Source organism: Pipistrellus kuhlii, unplaced genomic scaffold (genome assembly GCF_014108245.1).
Source record: "Pipistrellus kuhlii isolate mPipKuh1 unplaced genomic scaffold, mPipKuh1.p scaffold_m20_p_15, whole genome shotgun sequence".
NCBI lineage: Eukaryota > Metazoa > Chordata > Mammalia > Chiroptera > Vespertilionidae > Pipistrellus > Pipistrellus kuhlii.
In genome coordinates this window covers 39,940,446-39,960,486 of record NW_023425460.1, presented here as the reverse complement: position 1 = coordinate 39,960,486, position 20,041 = coordinate 39,940,446, and the positions used below count along the sequence as shown (strand labels likewise).

At 50.2% G+C, this 20,041-nt stretch overlaps 1 protein-coding gene across 12 annotated transcripts in view; it reads left to right on the top strand.

Moving 5' to 3' along the window:
• Positions 1-20,041, top strand: part of LOC118719493 (nebulin related anchoring protein) — a 63,552-nt gene that overhangs the window by 31,166 nt on the left and 12,345 nt on the right. For all 12 annotated transcript variants that reach the window (XM_045582118.1, XM_045582113.1, XM_045582111.1 and 9 more), the window contains 12 exons: positions 773-1,084; positions 2,244-2,348; positions 4,963-5,061; positions 6,881-6,985; positions 8,245-8,352; positions 8,868-8,981; positions 10,648-10,845; positions 12,076-12,180; positions 13,661-13,759; positions 15,620-15,724; positions 16,105-16,212; positions 17,242-17,553. In XM_045582118.1, the coding sequence (XP_045438074.1) occupies positions 773-1,084; positions 2,244-2,348; positions 4,963-5,061; positions 6,881-6,985; positions 8,245-8,352; positions 8,868-8,981; positions 10,648-10,845; positions 12,076-12,180; positions 13,661-13,759; positions 15,620-15,724; positions 16,105-16,212; positions 17,242-17,553 (1,770 nt within the window). The remainder of the gene's footprint in view (positions 1-772; positions 1,085-2,243; positions 2,349-4,962; positions 5,062-6,880; positions 6,986-8,244; positions 8,353-8,867; positions 8,982-10,647; positions 10,846-12,075; positions 12,181-13,660; positions 13,760-15,619; positions 15,725-16,104; positions 16,213-17,241; positions 17,554-20,041) is intronic.

The following is a 20,041-nucleotide window of genomic DNA, read 5'->3' as shown; positions in this document are numbered from 1 at the left end:
AGAGAAAAGATGGAATTTCACCAGGAAATCGAGAGAAGACTGTTGTATAGCTGAACATTCTTTGGCTCTGAGTTTTCGGGCAGCTGAGGTGGAAAGGGAATAATGACCAGTAATATTTTATTTCACTGTTTGATGAAAGGTTGTTCAAAGGAGGCAAACTTTTTATGCCACTAATTCCATTAGGATTCTGTCATATGGCTTTCTTTTAACTTTCTGTGGTGTTTGTTTTTTTTTTTTTTTAAACATGTTTTCATTGATTTTAGAGGGAGAGAGAGAGAGAGAGAGAGTAAGGGAGAGGGAGAGAGAGATAGAAACATCAATGAGAGAGAAGCATCGTTCAGCTGCCTCCTACTGGAGATCAGGCCTGCAGCCCCGGCGTGTGTCCTGACCAGAAATCAAACCTGTGACCTCTTGGCACATGGGACGCTGCTCAACGAGTGGAGCCACACCAGCCGGGCAATGCGTGTTGTTTAAAATGTCACGATTCCTTTATTTTTTAAAAATATGTCTTTATTGATTTTCAGAGAGAGAAAGGAAGAGAGAGAAAGATTAAAAAAAAAAAAAATTCAACAATGAGAGAATCATGGATCGACTGCCTCTTGCGTGCCCCCTACTGGGAATCAAGCCTGCGACCCAGGCATGTGCCCTGACTGGGAATCCCAACTGTGAACTCCTGGTTCATGGGTCGATGCTCAACCACTGAGCCACACTGGCCAGGCCACCCTTCCTTTAGGAGATTCTGACCCACCCCTGCTCTCCTCTCCTCACCCAGGTGAAGTACAAGGAGGACTACGAGAGGTCCCGAGGAAAGCTCATTGGGGCCCAGGGGGCCCAGGGCGACTCGCAAATGAGCCACTCCCTGCAAATGTCCAAGCTGCAGAGCGACCTGGAGTACAAAAGGGGATTCGAGGACACCAAGTCCCAGTGCCACGTCTCCCTAGACATGGTCCACCTGGTGCACGCCCGCAAGGCTCAGCATTTAGCCACAGACGTGGGCTACAAGACGGCATCTCGTCACTTCACAGCTCTGCCCACGGACATGAAGGTGGAATGGGCCAAGAAGGCCTACGGTTTACAGAGTGATGTAAGCTCCGTCTATGTGTGTGTACGTGTGTGTGTGTGTGTGTGTGTGTGTGTGTGTGTGTGTGTTCGAGTTGGTGCAGGTGACCCAGATCCTTCAAGACAATAGTTGATGCTTATGGAAATATCTGTTTCTGGGTCCCCGGGTGGAAACGTGTTAGCTTCCTAGTGGCTTAACTCTCGATCACATTATGCACATTATAAATTCAATATGACGAAATAAGAAACTAGAAAGCTCCCTTTTTCTTCCTGGAATTCTGACCTGCATACGTTTTCCATGTTTCTTTGTGTCGCCCCCTGGTGAGGGGGATGTACTTGTGACCTTCTGAGCGGTGGCTTCCAGTGGGAGGGCACCTCGGATGTGCATTCCAGCTTTAGTCATCCCCATTTTTAGAATGATCAGCTCACTGATCCATAGCCCTCGCCCCTTTTCCTTATATCCCTCACCTGGTTCTGTTTTCTTTCGTCTTCGGTTGGCTCTTGTACACGAAGGTGGGTGACCTGAAAAGGTGGGTCAGCGGCAGACAGCGGTTACACGGGGTGGGCTGGGTGCCACGTGGACACATCCTTGCAGGCAGAGCTGTTTAAGGGGAATCAGGGGAGATGCCCATTTTAGAGAAGTGTCCAGTTAATGGCTTTCCATTAACTCTACTCCTTCGTTGGCAAGTGAGGGAATGAGAACCCCACCCCACCTTCCCCACCGAGGAAGGAATTGGCACGCGGGCAGCCTCGGATGTCTTGTGACATTCCCTCCTGTAGCACCCCTCCTGGGTCCTGTTGCGAATGCTCATTTTCTTCTCCCCCTACGTGTCATTTTAAACAAGAAAACGGGGAAAGCAGACAATGAGGACCCGCCTTTTCTCTAGGTAGACGACACCAGTTCCTAACGAGGGACCAGGTGGATGCCGCCCGTCCCTCTCCTGGGCTGGGCCTAGAGGGGCCATCAGCGGGCAGGCTGCAATTAAAGGGGAAATTAATTTACCTTTTGGAGCCATCCGGACATGGATAAGACAAAGATGGCATTTCACTCGACTCAGCTGCCACCAAGGCTACCTCGGCCGCTGTTAATAGCCCTTGAAATGCCTGCATACCAACAATGGCCTGTCTTTTTCTTTTTTCTTTTTCTTTTTCTTTCTTTCTTTCTTTTCTTTCTCCTTTGTCAGAACCAATACAGGGCAGATGTGAAGTGGATGAAAGGCGCGGGCTGGGTCGCCGTCGGGTCATTAAATGTGGAGCAGGCGAAGAAGGCAGGAGAACTCATTAGCGAGGTGAGGTTCCCTGACAGCCGGCTGCATGAGGCATGTGGCATTTCTGTATGAAATTAAAATAATTTCCACTCGAAAGGCAGAGAAAAAGGGAATGCTACATGAAAGATCTCCAACCCCAGACCAGGGCTGGTAATTATAGAGAAACCACATACCAAACACACGCCGGTAGGGGCCCGCAAAGCCTGGCCAAAAACAAAGTGGGTGACAAATGATATTATGAATAATAATGGCAATCAAACGGGAACTCCAATTGCTACCCCACTAACTTACCTTTTTAATGAAGCAACGCGGGAGAGATGATGAAAAGGCACATTTATGGCTCCCAGGAAGCCCCTTTGTGAGTGTATGCACATTTTCTCCCTTGCTTTCTGCCACAGTGTAAACAGTGTTTGAATGTTCACGTGGTGTGGAACATGTGACATGGTTCTCTCGTTGTTGTTTTTTGTGTGTGTGTTTTTTTTTTTTGGGGGGGGGCGTGTTTTCTATTTAAATCTCACTCCTGTCTCCTTGTGGCCACCCTCCCTGAACCCGAAGGCATTCGGCTTTATGAAAAGAGGCCCTTGCTCACATAGTAGGACAGCAGCCTCATGGAGCAGATCAGGGTGTCTCCATCTCGGTGCTGTTGACATTTTGATCATCTTTGTTGTGGGGACTGTCCTGGGCCTTGTAGGATGTTTGGTAGCATCCCTGGCTTCTACCCACTAGGTGCCAGTAGCACCCTCTGCCCAGTAATGATGAGTAAAAATAATTCCAGACATTGCTGAGAGGGAGAGGCCCACACCATGAGACACACCAGGCAGCTGTCCTTGGCTCACACTCACAGAGAGGCTGTGTACCCCCAAACAACCCAGATGCACCCCTGCTCCTGTCTGTTTGGAGAGGGACTTCTTCAGAAAACCAACGGAGCATTTGTTTAGTAGCCTTCAGAGTAGCCTGGTCCTTCTGGACTTTTCTGGGTGGAGACCAGTGTGACCAGAGCCCCAGGAGACTTCAGCCTTGGCAGTTTTGATGTTCGGAGGAAACTGAAAGTGTACTTAAAACAAACTCCTGTGCTGGAGTTTCAGACACACGTTCTCAGCACTGATATTTCCCAGTAGGAGAGCATCCTAGTCACCTGACACGTCACGGAGCTGATTTGGAAAGCGGGCTCACTCTGGTTGACCTGATTTTTAGAAACATTAGTCAACAGTCAGAAGACCCTGAGAGCCTGGCGGAGACTGGACCACCCTGGGAAGTTCTAATGAAGAAAAGGCCATGTTAGGAGGAAGCCTGTGGAAAGTTACAGGAACACACATGTAGGTTTGAGGATTCATGGCCCCAGGCTCTCCATAGGGGACCCCTGCATATCAAGACCCAATAAAGACCATTATATACATCATTTAGACTTCACCATGGCATCTTCATGCATCTAAGTCTGGCAGCTAAGGGATCTGCTTGGAACTATCTATCCCACAATGGTCTTAATTTTCTACCACATTTGGCAAATTTACAAGACAAGTCCTCAAACTTCGGTAAGTCAGGACATCTCTTAGCACCTTTTCCCAACCATTTCATTGCAGTCTGACATGCTTCCAGGTTAGTGTCACATGGGGTTGACCTCTTAATTTTCAGACGGAATATGGGCTCTATTGGGAGGGCCACAACTGCACACCCACCTATCAGTGAAAGCAACCGTCAGCAAACCTTTTTTTGTGAAGGAGCAGAGAGTAAATATGTTTGGCTTGATGGGCCGCACAGTTTCTGTCCCACTAACTCACCTCTGTCATGGTAGTATGAAAGCAGCCACAGGTGGTACACAAATGAATGAGCATGGGGTGTTCCCATAAAACTTTTTACAAAGTCAGGGGATGGCTATTGAGCGGTGTCTGCTTCAGACAACCCAGGATACGGGAGGGCTCATAAAAGAATAGTTTGATTGAGGCACGATATGCTTTCTAATTCCATGAAGATGGCAACCATTCTAGTCTCTCAAGAAGGGGCTTTGATTGAAAAACAAACTAACTTAAGCACAAATTTTTAGAATCCAAATTGGGTTTATAAGTCTTCATCAGCATTTGAATTGGTTGCTGTTGCTATTTCAAATGCCCTTTTTCTTGTTCTTGTTAACCATTTTGAACTGAACTGGGCTCAGAGTTGGTTAGGTCGTGGACAATCACTCACTGTTAAATGCATGGGTTTTGACTGTGATAATCTCTGCCTTTCATGGAAAGGAAATTAGACAGCTTCAATGGGTAAATGTAACTGTGAATGTTTTCCTGCCTCGGAAATTCAGACTAAGATAGCTAAACAACTGTGAGACCATATTTGAAGCCTATGAAAAAGACATCCTTCCCTGAGTGTGTCTCCCACAGTATTTTACCGGTACAACCTAATTTTGAGATGTTTTCTTTGCAGCAGGTAGATATACTTTAATGTTAATTGACACGAGGTTATTCTTAAATGGAAACAAATATTAACCTGAAGTCACCGAGGATATAAAGATGGAGGAAGCCGAATAATAATTATGTTCACAAATTCACTCTAATCTCAAGCAACCTATGATTTTTTTCTCTTTCAAATGGCATGAAAGAGCAGCACAAAATTCACAGCTTTGATCTTTTTTTCTGCTCAACAGAAGAAGTACCGTCAGCATCCAGATGCTTTGAAGTTTACCAGTATTAAAGACACTCCGGAGATGGTCCAGGCCAGAATTAGTTACACCCAAGCAGTGGATGTAAGCGATAATGTATATACATTATGACTCTGAGAGTGGGCGCTCCTTTCAACCCTGCGATTGAAGCCGAGGGGTTCTTGGCTTTCTCCTTCTGTTGCTCTAGGGATGAAGGAGCGTCTTGTCCTTTGCTGAGGCTCACCTTAGCGGGGTGCTGCCTCATTAGGATGTGAGGTGGGGGACGTGTTAACGCTCTCAGGATGCCAACTGGGGCCCTGCCACCTCCCAGCCCCAGGCTCACTTTTTCCTATTTGCATGTCATGAAGACTTGTCTGTGGTGGGGCCTTCCCCCAGCTCCTTTGGTTTTAAAGCATTGTTTCCAGAGCTGGAACTTTTGGGTGAAATTCTCAGTAATTGGAACACTGAAGCCAGGCTCAGTGACAGGAATTCTTTCTCTTGACATTTCCCCAAGGCTTTGGAAATGATTTGGATCTCATGTTTGTACCTTGAACTAAACTGTCAAGCCACATCCCATCTTCTCAGTTTCAGGTCCATCAAGATCTGGCCTTTGGTCCTCTCAGCTAAGGGTTCACTGAAGGATGAGGTGCTATAAAAAGTCACTCGAGGGCATGAGTCAGCCCAGTTTGGCTGATTCTGCTGAGAAGGGTCCACAGATCCCTGTGCAGGGCAGACACGCCTGTTAGATATCTTCAAACCATTCAACTTGCTACGAGGAAAATCTACCAACCTTGCAGGGAGGGGTTTCAGAATTATCCCCAGTTTCCCAATTGGGCCAGCTATTCCGGTTGTGCCTTATTGGTCAGGCGTTCTGAAATGGCCCGAGCACCCGTCCAAATATGTTCTGGGATGATTTACAAACGCTCAGGCTTAGGAATATATCATATTTTGATAATCAGCCATCAGAATCAAATTGGATTCTTTTTTGTACAAAAGAAACTTCTTTGTACAAAAGAAAACGTTACTTGTTTCTTCCTTTCCCTAACCAACTCTAGGGGGCAGTGCTGTGATGCACAGAAACTCAGACACATTGGATAGGATTTGGGGCAGAAAAAAAGCCCAGTTTAGAAACTTGCTAAGGTGGCTGTTGCCACTGCCACGTGTCCCTGCTCACTTCCTAGAATATCCCAAAGCCCAAATCAGAATTCTGGGTAAATAGTGCCCTAGACCCACCACCCAGAAGACAGTTTTTAAAAATTATATACTTTTATTGATTTCCAAGAGGAAAGGAGAAGGGGAGAGAGATAGAAACATCCATGATGAGAGAGAATCATTGATCAGCTGCCTCCCACACACTTCCTACTGAGGATCAAACCTGCAACCCGGGCATGTGCCCTTGACTGGAATTGAACCCGAGAACCCTCAATCCACAGGCCGACGCTCTATCCACTGAGCCAAACCAGCTAGCGCAGGAGGCAATTTTGAGCACAAGAATCCTTGCAGTGGAAGAGGGATGAGGATTGATGTAAATCCAGGGAAAACCTCACTTGTGGGCAAGCCATCATCTCTCATGCCTCCTGAGTTTTGATGCTCTCTCTTAGCTTATCGTTAAGAACAGAATTACGGGTGTTAACAGGACCTTATTTGTCATTTGACATTGTCTCAGCAGTGTGCTTCCAGTGGAGTGCTAACCCAGGGCGCAGCTTCAGCCTGTCATGTTCTGAGTGGGGATGCAGAACGCGGGAGGGAATGAAGTGCGTGTCACCGCGCTGGCTGTGACATCTAGATGGAGGCAGGGCGCCCGTGGTCCTGTCTCTGTGGGGAGGTGGCAGCTGCCTCATCCTCATCTCTTGGAGTTGAACTTGGCTGATGGCTGCGTGGGGGAGGCTTCTGGGTCTAACGCAAAGTCTCTCTCCGCCCACAGAGGATATACAGGGAACAAGGGGAAAACATAAAGCATCATTACACGCAGACAGCCGACCTCCCGGAAGTCCTGCTGGCCAAGCTGAATGCCATGAATATCAGTGAGGTGAGTCTGGTGGAGGGGTCCGGGTTTTCATTGTGGGGCCTCGGGGGACCTGCGCAGACACACAGCATCCTGTGCCTGGAAGGGCCCCGCTTGGTGTGGTGCTCTGTCACTGTCTTGGAATGTGTGATCTTTTTGAGCCAGGGGTCCCACATCCCCATTTGCACTGGGCCCTGCCAATTAGGTAGCTGGTCCTGCAGGAGAGCCAAAGTCATTTACAAGGAAGAAATGTATCCTATCTAATAAAAGAGTAATGTGCAAATTGACCATCACTCTAAAACACAAGATGGCTGCCCCCATGTAGACACAAGATGGCCGCCACAAGATGGCCAACAGGGGAGGGCAGTTGGGAGGGAGGGACTGGGCCTGAAAGGGAAGGCAGTTGGGGCAATCAATCCTGCAGGGGAGGGCAGTTAGGGGTGACCAGGCTGGCAGAGGAGGGAAATTGGGGGCGACTGAGCCTGCAGGGAAGGGCAGTTGGAAGGGGCCCAGGCCTGCAGGGGAGGGCAGTTAGGGGCAAACAGGCAGGCAGGGGAGCAGTTAGGCATCAATCAGACTGACAGGAGTGGTTAGGGGGTAATCAGGCTGGCAGCCAGAAATGATTAGGGACAATCAGGAAGGTAGGCAGGTGAGTAGTTGGGAGCCAGCAGTCCTGGATTGTGAGAGGGATGTCCGATTGCAGTCAGACATCCCTTGAAGGGTCCCACATTGGAGAGGGTGCAGGCTGGGCTGAGGGACAAACACCCCCCTGCCTGAATTTCATGCACCAGGCCTCTAGTTTTTGTATAAAAGGGCATTTGTACTGTGGGACTGGTAGATGGGCATCAGAATACAGGTGAATATACCCAGCCGCAGTGGCAAGGAGAGACGTGGGGGCCTTCACCACCATAGACTCTGTCAGCCCCCCTACCTGTTCCTTGATAAGAGACAGCCGAGTTCTCTGTATCCCACGTAAAGAGCCACGCACGTTCAGCCTCATGCCTCCTTCTTGCAGTTGACCTGCTGCTCACAGAAATCTGGGTCTGTCTGCCTCCAGAGCTCTTGCTTTTCAACCCCCGTCCCCCACCCGCTGCCTCCCCTCCCCCATGGGTGGGCAGGAGCCAGGAGCCAGCTCTTTGGTGATTTGCGCTAAACCCCAGTGATCTCTGACTCCCAACTGGGAGAAAAACCCATGACACACCAGATTCCCATTTTGATAAACTGGAGTTTGGGAAACCAGCAGGCCATACAGCGGTCTTAACGTGGGCACGTCTTCCCCATAGACACGGTACAAGGAATCCTGGAGCAAACTTCGAGACGGCGGGTATAAGTTGAGGTTGGATGCCATCCCATTCCAGGCGGCGAAGGCCTCCGGTGAAATCATCAGCGACGTGAGCATCCATCTCCATTACCGTGACAACGTTTAATACTAACCGACACGCATGCCTTCTGCCCCTGCACCCTGCCTGCCTCTCCCAACTGACGGTGGCAGGGCAATCAGGTAGCGGCCAATGAGAAAGAACGTACCTTACAGCAAAACATGCCCTTGCTGGGGCACAAAGCCAGAGAGATGCTTTGTAAACATGCGCCCCGGGCAGATGAAATGCACCCTCCGCCCAGCGTTTTCCTGAAGCGGTCCCCGTGCAGAGACAGCTAACAATGCACCCAGCTTCTCCCAGTGTGGGCCGCTGGAGCGCTCACTCGTCCTGCCGTGTCACCTCCCAGCCCTGCAGTCATTGGGAGTCTTGCATATGAAAGAACAGGCCCTTTGAGGACTCCCACGCGTTCCTTTCAACTCGCCCAGTCACTGTCAAAAGAACAAAACATTTTCGCCCAATGCCCACCTCTTCCATTCCGTGTCCCTTGTCCCCGAGCTGTTACTCTCTCCTGTTCTCTTTCCCTTTAGTACAAATACAAAGAGGCATTTGAGAAAATGAAAGGGCAGATGCTCGGTTCCCGGAGCTTGGAAGACGATATCAGCCTGGCGCATTCAGTGTACGCCAGCTCGCTGCAGAGTGAAGTGAGTGGGAGAAAAATGCAACACTGCCCTCCCCCCACCCCTACCCACGTCCCCCACCATGCGACACCAGCTAATGGTGATCATCCTCTGGTTGCGGGGACTGGCTCAGTCCTGACTGTCTCTGTGGCACGGTCAGGTCCCTTGGCCCCTCTGGGTTTCAGCTTCTTTCTCCGTCAAGTGAGAGGTTGGGCATAAAACTCCTTCCTGGCTGGGAGTTTTATGATGTTTGCCCCGTGGCCTCTAAAAGGGACCTGAGGTCTGGCTTTGGATTGCAGGAGTGTTTTGTTTGGTCTACAGTGAATTCATTGCAAGCCTTTAAGAAGGGAAACTTTTACATAAAAGCTTTAGGCTTCCGGCCAGAGGAGTCTGCAAAGCCACAGGTGCCGTTGGTTAAGAGAGCTGTATTTAAAGGGACCTGTGCCCTCCTGGCCATGCAGCCTCGCCCCCTCGCCCCCCACTTCCTCCTTCGCTCTTTTTTGCTGCCTCTATGGCTCCTGGAGGCATCTCAGATTACAACCCTTGACTTCACCCTCTGGATGCTGGCACATGTGTGTTCCCTGTCTCCTTGCACATATGTGTGGGACTTGGCTAATAGTAGTGATGACATTTGATATGTGACTACATGTTACAGAGGACCAGACACTTGGACATGCAGTGTCTCATTTCACCATCACACTCTCTCTGGAAATGTCCTCTGTGTGTTCATCCTGGGTGCACTGATATGGAGACCTAGACTCTGTGGCTCAGCCCCTGGCCTGAGATCAGCTAGAAAGGGGCAGAGCCAGGAGGTGGAGCCAGCTCCGCATCTTACACTCTTTCCACAACTTCTCATGTTCTCTGCCTCAGTGTCCCCGTTTCTAACATCGTTTTCCCCGTTCTGTCCTGGGTGCTGACCTGAGTATGGGGTTGGACATGAATTGTCCTTGGCTTTATGTTAGGGGTGAGGGGAGGATTCGAGGGGGTGGGACTGGGGGGCTAGGCAGGAGTGGCTGCAGCTAAGAGGTGGCGATTATGCACCGGACTCCCAAGAAGCCTGGAGTGTGCTTCCTAGACCTGCAGACAGCTCCTCCCAGGACGCAGTGGAGCTTGTGGTCTGCCATTAGGCCCCTCCCTCTCTCCCTGGGATACATGTTGAGCTCTTGGGAATACCCACCCTTCCAAACTGGCTTTCCAGGCGTCCACCCACAGCACCTGGCCCCAGCTTTCCTGGGAGGGCATCTGGTGCTTTGAAGAAGCTCCTCTTAAGCTCTCTTGAGAGGAAACGCCCTGGTGTCTAGAACTTGAGCTTGAGAAGGTGAAGGGAAGAGACTAGTGGGGGGAGGGCTCTGGTAGGCATGCATCTTCTTGCTTGGGAAAATGGGAAGGACATCATTGACCAAGGACATCATTGACCTTGTCTTTGTCCCTTGAATGTTTATATCTTTGCCAACTGAGGGAGCCATGAGTGTTTGTTCATCCAAATGAGTGACCTCCAGGAGCTGGGGGTGGTGAGCCTTCCGACCTGGAGGTTCATTCTGTGTGTTAAGCCAGTCCCCACAGCAAGGAACCCCAGCCCTGCCAAGAACCTCCCCCAGGCTTCCCTGGGACGGTGGCATGGCAGTGGCTGATGCCCCCGAGGCGAATGGTGGCTTTGAAATAGCTGCCGCTGATCTGTCTGCCCCTGTAGGTGAATTACAAGAAAGGCTTCGAGCGCTCAAAGGCGCAGTTCCATCTGCCGTTGGACATGGTCACCCTGGTGCATGCCAAGAAGGCTCAGAGCCTGGCCAGCGACCAGGACTATAGACACCCGCTCCCCCAGTACACGTCCTTGGCTGAGGACCTGAGGCTCAGCTGTGCCAAGAGAGCTCACAAGTTGCAGAGCGAGGTAAGGAGGCCCGGCCTCTCTCTCCCAGGGCTCTTTCCTCTCCGATTGGCCCACAAGGCACTGACCTGGCAGCTCCCTTTGGCTCAGTGGGGGGCCTCCAGAGAAGGGCTATCCAGAACCTGGGGTTTCTCTTAACTCCCTTCCCCCATGTTCCTACCTAGCTCTTAAGAGGAAGCACAGCTGCACAGATCCAATAACAACACCCATTTAGGGAGTACTCTGTATTCAGTATTTCTGCTGAATTCTGAGCCTTGCGTTTTCATGCGTCATCTCATTTAAACCTCAAAATGACCCTGTATGAATAGTCTTGGTCCCATTTTAGGGAGAAATAATAGTGAGGCTGGAAGGAGATGGGCAGCTTGGCCAAGGTCACACGGCTGTACAGGAGGAGGGGACTGAGCCTGGAAGTGCATTCGTAGCTCTGAAGCAGGCAGGCCCAGGAGGGTGGGGGCCTCGGGAATCTCCTCACTCCCAGATACAGGATTCTCAGAAGCCCGTGTGGTTCTCAGCCGCCTTCCTAGCTGGCCGGGCTCTCGTGCCGTGAGATTTGCAGTAACGGGCAGGCCTGTGTCAGAAAAGAAAATGGCTCCAGCCCGGCCCTCAGGTCTGTTCAGAGTTTATGCTCATGTGCGACGTTTACTGAATGACAGGAGCTGTCAAGAACCGCAGAGCAGCTGTAGGGATGGGGAGCTGCCAGGCTCAGTTCTCGGGTCCTTTGTCACTTGAGCACAGCCCCCTCTGGCCCAACTTCTCCTCGTGTTCGCGATTTGAAGGCAGCGCGCCCAGCGGTACCTCAGTGGCTGAAGGGAAGTGATCTTGGGGGTCCTTTATGTGTCACCCCACATCACTGAGGGATCCACAATGAGCCCTACGCAGCAGACTCAGGCAGGCCTTTGCAACATTCTCCTGGATTCATTCATTAGTTCTTTCTTACCCCATGATTCATTTGTGCCACCCGCTGCTGCTGGGTTTTGTTTTAGAAGACCTGTCAGACCATTTTCCTGTTTGCCCCAAGACAACTAACTTTCTAACCACCACCTGCCCCAGCGTTTATTTCCCTCATGAACATTTGCTAAGTGTGTTGGCTGAGTATGAGACATCTAGAGAGACCCAGTGGGCCTCGAGTACCAGCCACGATGCTGTCCTGTCCTGGGTCCTCTGGTTTCTCTCTGCTCCCTTGTCCTGTAAGTTTGGCTCTTCTGATTCCTAGTGTTGTTTGTTTGTTTTTAGAATGAGTACCGGTCGGACTTAAACTTCATGCGAGGGGTGGCCTGTGTCATTCCAGGCACTTTAGAGATCGAAGGAAGAAAAAGAGCATCTGAACTCATCAGTGAGGTAATGGGACTGGAAGGGTGAGGACTGTCAGTGTATTTCTATAGCAGAGGTTGTTGCATAACCATTAGGGGTGTGTGTGTCTTTTTTTAAAATTGAATTCAGAGATGAAAGCTGAGAGAGAGAAACATCAATGAGAGAGAATCATTGATTGGCTGTCTCCTGCATGCCCTACAGTGGGGACCGAGCCCACAACCCGGGCATGTGCCGTAACCGGGAATCAAACTGTGACCTCCTGGTTCTTAGGTCAATGCTCAGCCACCGAGCCAAGCTGGCTGGGCACCATCTGTTTTGTTGTTGTTGTTGTTTTTTACTGTGAAAGTGAGTTACATGTTCCACTATTAACATTGGTGACTGGCTGCTAACCTCTTTCCTGGCTTCTCTTCTTTGCACTGGATTCTCCATTCAGACCGAACGCCATTTAAGACAGCTTTGCAGATACCGAGTCAGTTCCATTGTGAACATAGAAGAATTATTTACTGTTCACTGACTCATTACATGTATCTTCCTTGTGTCCTTTTGGAGATTGGCGCTGTGGTGCAGTATAAACAGGGTCGGCTTTGGAGACCAACAGCTGGAGGCTGAAATTCCAGGCCAGCCCTCATTTGCTGTGTGACTTCAAGCCCATATGCTAACCTCTCTGAGCCTCAACATTTTAATTAGCCAAATGGGGATATTATTACAACCTTTGTTTAGGTTTTTTGTGTGTGTGTGTGGGTGGGGGGGGGTGGGGAAGAGAATGGGACTAATCTAAGCTCTGTGCTTCTCTGGTGGCAGTACATGAAATGGTTGCTCTAAGCTGGGTCATAGTTTCTTGGTAGAAATATAGAAGTCTAGAATTCTAAGCTCCTTGAATCCTGATGACTCTTGCTCACCTCTGAGAGGGCTTTGGATAGATCAAGGACAGGAGGGCATAATGGAAGCAAATGGTGGTCAGTGGCCAGCTTGGGTGCATTAGATGGGCTTATGGCTTGCTTACACCAGCGGAATTGGCCAAAGTTTAGATTTAACTTTGTGCTTTGCTTTTCCAATGAAATCTCTATAACATGTGGGTTCTAAACCTTGTGATGCATCAGAATCCTCATTGGATCCAGAGCCTTGGGTCCACTGCCGATTTACCGAATCCTGATCTCCCTGGGTGGGTGCAGGCATATGTGCAGGCATTTCTGGTACATTCTCAATGCTGAGGAGCCCTGGATTTATAACGAGCAAAGATAGGGAGCAGTACTTGAATTTCAATAGTCATGTTCATATTCATATGATAGCAAAGGACTAGCTCTTTCTTTCCCGCTGGTAAGCATCCTAGTCAGTCTGTCCTGTGCTCCTCTCTGCTTCTCCATCCCATTGAGTTCTGAGGTCATAAGAGCATAGGTTCCAGCTGACTGACTGACCGCCTCTGCAAAAAGAGGTTTTATCGCTAATGTTTCAAGAGCTGGTTGTATATCTGACCAGTCTTCTTATTCCCTCTTGTGTGTGAATTCAGAGCAAATACCGCCAGCATCCCCAGTCATTCAAGTACACGGCTGTGACAGACACTCCCAGCCTCCTTCAAGCAAAACTCAGCAACCAGCTTACGAACGAGGTACACTCTCCCCCTGATGGCTTTGGAAACGGGCTTGTGAGGAACTGCTCGATTGTTAAAAATATGCCTGACTATGTGTGGGTTTGGGGAGGTGGTGGAAAGCCTGCGTGTTTGCGTGGAGGGTTAGGAGAAGAGAACGCCATTATACAGAGCTTAAATATTCTCCAGAAGGAGACAAGGCCCAGGTGGAAATCTGGTTGTCTGTCCTCTCATCCCCCCAAGTGCAGTCACAGACCAGCAAGCAACATCTGCCTCTCCCGGGAGCTTGTTAGAAATGCTGAGCCTCAGGCCCTGCCCCAGACCCACCGGCTGCGCATTAACATTTGAGACGTGCTGCTGTGCCATTCCTTTGTTCTGTCTCAGCAAATATTGGCTAGCCACTTTTATAGCGCCATTCTGATGATTGTCTTAGGAGGGATTTGTGGTTAGCCATGGACAGTTCTAGAGTACGTTGTTTGTCAGACTTCTCGAATTCCCACTTCTTCTCATCGTTTACCCAATTTACACTTTAATACATCTATCGGAGGGGGAGCCTAGAGAAGGAATCTCACATTAAACCATCTTTTCAATTCTATTTCTTCTTAGTGGCTGCCTGACAAGCTTGAAATAGAAAGCGGACTTGGCAGCCAGTTAAATTTTGCATCATCTTTAGTTTTTAAGATTCTCTCCCTGGCTCTTTCAGAAGTCGGTTGAGATTTGGCTATTTCTACTGTTAGTTTCCCACTCTCACTTGGGATGAGAGCGTCCAAAGGGCTTCTTTAATGAGGTGTAAGTTTTAAATTCCTGTGGAACCTTTCTGGTTTTAGTGGTGAGCTGGATGCTATGGGGTAACAAAGCCTGTTATGGCCTCAAAGAACTCAGCCACCGCAGCCCCATTTCTCATCACGTGAATAAATGCTTTTGCCCTGGCTGAGACCCCCTCAGGCCAGCACTGGGGTGGGAGGATCTGTAAAGAACACAGACCAGGGTGTGGAAACTTCCCCTACACATCACAGAGTCTCTCCTACACGTCCCATGTCTCAGTGTTGTCTTTACACTGAGTCCTTGAGGGAAACGTCGAATGTGGGAAGAACCTTGAGATAGACTTCCTAAATGGTTTTTTTTCCCCCTCAGGCTGTTATTGAGCAAAGTGTAGGGAAGGAAAAAAAAACCAACAAATTTTTTCTTTCCCATCGGAGAGTCTGATCCAGGGCTCTGTGACAAAAGACAGATTAACTCGAGAAAAGCTTAAACATTTATTTCACATGTTTTACCTGGTAGGGGAGCCTTTGTAAAGAAACGAAGACCTGAAGACATGGTGAAGCCCGAGCGGTTATGACACTGGATTTGACAGAAAGCGAAAAGTCGTGGGAAAATGTGATAGGACAGAGGGTATCCACTAAGTGTAGGCAAGTGGTGGGCATTCAGCAAGGTCTGTTTGCTCAGCTCCTCTCTGCGTCCTGCGTCCCTTCATCTTCAGAGATGAGGATGCTCTTTTCTCAGGGTTAGGGAGGGCACCCTCACTGGAGGGTCTCGTGACCCGCCTCAGGGGGGCGCCAGAGAGCATCCTTGTAGCACCTGCATTTCTCAAATCCCTTCAGCTTGAGATACTCAGCCTGCCAAGGTGCCCAGTTTGGGGGTATCACGTCCTGAACCCTATCAGAAGCAACTTGCAGGTTCTTATTATACATTTTCTATCACTCAATTGGACTCATGCAAAAAGCCTGCATGGAAAGAAACATCTTCCCCAAGACTGACAGCGCACCCACCACACAGCAAATGGCCTTTTACAGATGTGTCTTCCAACTGCAAGGGAGGGCCCTCCAGCCCTGCAGAAATCACAGTGCTTTTCTTGCTTTTCCTTTCTTTCTGTTTGCCCAGCGCCTCTATAGAGCAGCCGGCGAGGATGCAAGCCACCAGTACACCATGACCCTGGGGCTGCCCGAGTTTGTCCGAGCGAAAACAAACGCAGCCAACCTGAGCGACGTAAGCCTTTCTTGTTGCTGAAGTTCAAGCACACACCAAAGCCACGTATGTCTGTGACGTGACCTAACTGACCCTTCTGGCGTTCACAGGAACCTAAACACACACACACACACACACACACACACACACACACACGTCTTTTTGGATGCGCATGTTAAATAGACCTTTGCACAAACGTGTTGCGTTCATAATGTGTCAGAGCCCACGACAGCGTGTGTGCTGATGAGATTTTTTTTTTTCTTTGCAAAATAGAATGCTTTCGCTTGTCAGAAATCGATTCTGGGACGCAGTGCTACAACATGAAAGGGGTAGCCTTTGTTCCTGGATTCGTGTAATTTCTTTTTTCTTTTAAAGAAAATCTACATGTGTTTCCATTGTAGGCAAAATACAAGGAGTCTTGGCATAATCTCCGCGCTCAAGGCTACAAGCTGACAATAGACGCGCTCCCTTTCCAGGCTGCTCGGGTCTCTGGAGACATCGCCAGCGATGTGAGTGGAATGATAGGACCTTCCGTCGCGCCTAATTTCTGTTAACTCCGTGTAAAACCACGTCTGCAGCTGATTTCCCCGAATTAAAGCAAATCTCTCGCCGTGTGAGACAGGATGTCACCTGCAGAATATATTAGTTACGAGTGAGAGTCTCTGGCGGAGGGAGGGGAAGCGGAGCTTTTGTTCATCAGACGCTAAAATCAGATAAAGGCCTCCGGCAGGAAGGAGGTGATGGTTTATTTTTAATCTCATGTCGAGGCCACCGTCCCTCCGGACCCGGGGAACTGCCTGCTTTCTTCCGACTCCACCCAGACTTAGAGAGAAAACCGGCCTGGGAAATGGTCCTGAGCCCAGGGCGTCTGGCTCCCAGCCCAATGCCCTTTCTCACACCGGCTGTGGGTAGGGTTTGCGGTTAGGGTTTTCCGGCAGCCCCTCTGTTGCTGGCGTCCATAGCGTTGGGACATGAAGGTGACTTTTTCTTCCCCACAAACAAATGACAGAAGATGTGGACTTCACACAAACGGGTCCTGTCTTTTGGGTTTCACGGTCTGCCGAGTGCGAATGGATACATTTTTTAAAAATTATATTTTATTGATTTTTTACAGAGAGGAAAGGAGAGAGATAGAGAGCCAGAAACGTCGATGAGAGAGAAACATCGACCAGCTGCCTCTTGCACACCCCACCGGGGATGTGCCCGCAACCAATGTACATGCCCTTGACCAGAATCGAACCCGGGACCTTTCAGTCCGCAGACCGACGCTCTACCGCTGAGCCAAACCAGTTTCTGCTGGATACATTTCTTTTGAACCCTTTTTGATCAGTAATTAGAAAGGAAGGATGGAGGGATGTTTTCATGGTTGTCCCCCAGGCAGGAAGCATGTGCCCGGGCTGGCCTCACTGTGGTTTTTCTTATCATCACTTCCTGGTGTCAGAGCAGGCGGCTTTCCTAGGGTCTCTGCCTTGAGAGCGTGCAGGTGGGATGTCAGCAGGTGGCACGCCAGCCCCTGACCCCTGGGCCTTCTCTTCCAGTTTCTCTACAGACACGACTTCGTGAAGGAGCGAGGGAGGCTGATCGGGGCGCGGAGTGTCAGCGACGACCCCCGGCTCCGGCACTGCCGGCGGGTGGGCCAGCTGCAGAGCGAGCTCCAGTACCGGAGGCAGGCGGTGGGCAGCCACACACAGTACCACCTGCCCGCGGACATGGTGCCCCTGGTCCACGCCAGGAAGGCCCAGGCCCTGGCCAGTGACCACGACTACAGGGCACGGTGCCACGAGTTCACGGCGCTGCCGGAGGACCTGAAGATGGCCTGGGCCAAGAAAGCTCACTCCCTGCAGAGTGAGGTAGGGGGTGCCGGGTGGGTCAGACACCTCGTCCTGCCACCACGCCTGGGTGTGACTTACAATCTCTGCTCCTTCCTTAACCTGTCACACACCCCTCCCTGTGCCCAGCGACAATGTGCTCAGTCTGTGTTATCTGGGTTGGAGTTAGTCCCTCACTCAGCAAATATTTATTGGGCACCTACTATGTATTGGGCATTATTCTAGGTGCTGGGACTACAGCAGTCAACAACAACAAAAAAAAGCCAAAATAATTCCTGTGTTCTAGGAGCTTCCATGATATGGGAGTGAGATAAAATAGGATAACTCAGATATTGAGTGTGATTCTTGCTGCGGAGACACACAAAGCTGGGAAGTGGGGTAGGAGGGTGTGATTGGGTGCGTGTGTACGTGCACACAGGCAACAGAAGACGGGGAGGTCACGGAAAAGGTGGCATTTGTGCAAAGAGCGAAGAGATGCTGGAAGGGAATGGAGCTCTCCAGCAAACAGAATAGCAAATTCGAAGGCCGAGGCCCAGAGCAGGAGCAGCCTCCGCGCATTTGAGGCCGGAGTGGAGCATGGGAGTGAGTGGGGAGGACGTCACAGGGTTCGAGAGAGAAGAGGGGCTTGACCGTTAGCGGCAGGAGTGACGGTGATGATAGAAAGGCCATTGTCTCCCAGCTGACGCTGACTGACTGCTCACCGTTACTGTCACGTTCACTGTAGTGCTGGGAGGTAGGGCCCGTTGTTACTCATGTTTCATTTTATTTTTAAAAATAGGTTTTTATTGATTTTTTTAGAGAGAAAGAGAAAGGAGGAGGGACACAGAGATAGAAACATTGATGAAAGAGGAATATCATGGATCGACTTCCTCTTGCAGGCCCCGTACTGGGGGCATGGAGCCTGCAACCTGGGCATGTGCCCTGACTGGGAATCGACCGCTGAGCCACACTAGCCGGGCTCTGAGCCCCACCAGCCAGGCTCTTCCTCCTGGTTTTAAGATGAGGTCACCTGGGAAGCGTTGAGGCATAGGACTGGCTCTGGAGCCCACACTTTGTACCAGCTTGCCCTTCTGGAGGGAGCTCCCTGCTGGGGAGTCATGGTTCCTACAGCTCAGAGCAGACACCGAGGCCCAGAAAGAGGAGGTGCTCTCCCTGGCAAGGGCACCAAGCAGACTGGCAGGTAGCACCAGCCCTGCCCAGATCAGCTCTAGTCCCAGCCCCCCTCCAAGCTTCAGTGCCTCGGCAGGGACATGGCAACGATGGTAACGTGTGGTCAGCACCTACGGGCTGTGTGCGCCTTGGCTCTCTAAGCCCAGGAGGGAGGTGCCCTCATTTCAGAGCAGAGCCCATGGGACTCTTGTCACCTCCACCCTCATCATCCAAAGGGGTTTCTCACCTCTGGCACCTTTGGCATTTGGGGCTGGAGAATTCCCTGTCATGGGGGCCGCCCTGGCAGCATCCATGCTTCTACCCACTAGATACCAGTAGCACCCACCCTCCCCCAGTGTGACAATCAAGTATGTCTTAAAATATTGCCAGATGTTCTGGGGCAGCATTGCACCCGGGAGAGAAGCCAGTTCTCAGTTGAGAACGGGTCCATCTGAGGCAGGCAGCACGGTGCCTGGTCCATGGAAACACGCCAGTAAGAGTGAGTTGTGTTTTTTGTTTTGTTTTGTTTTTTAATATATTTTATTGGTTTCTTACAGAGAGGAAGGAAAAGGGACAGAGAGTTAGAAACATCAAATCAGCTGCCTCTTGCACACCCCCTACTGGGGATGTGCCCACAACCAAGGTACATGCCCTTGACCAGAATAGAACTTGGGACCCTTCAGTCCACAGGCAGACGCACTATCCACTGAGCCAACCAGTTAGGGCAAGAATGAGTTGTTTTGATGACATTCCTTACACCAGGTCTCCCAATTCCGGTCGCCGTCAGGCAATGACTGTTCTTAGTTTGGTTATGGCACAGGCAGATTATTCTAAACACATAATTGATGACTAATTATAATGGAATGGATGATGGTGATCCAGTTATTATTACAATTTCCTGGAACTACAGTGTTGTGCTGTTTGCCCTCAGGTTAAGTGTGGAGCAGCTTGCCCAGGGTCACAAACTGGCAGGGAAATATCGATAACTTGCTCAAAACCACGTAGCCAGTAAGAGGCAAAGTGGGGCACTTGTCTCTTGACGCTGGCTGGCTCAGTGCTCTCTAGCTCCCCCAGGTGGCCGGATTAGGAAACCCAGCTGCTCTAGCTCCAGAGGGTTCTCTCAAGGGCCCCAGGTGTGACAAGCCCAGAGGACAGCAGCAGGTGGCTCTTCTGAGGCTCTGAACAATCGTTTGAACATTAACTATTGCTGGAAATAAGAACCCCTCCTTTGCAGGACTGTGTGTGAACAGAACGAGAGGAGTCTAAAGCAATGTACACCTTATGCACGGCAGTCATTATAATGATTCTTAAGATGACAAATATACCCTTCCCATGGCCACCTCCTGGGTGCCACTGCTGG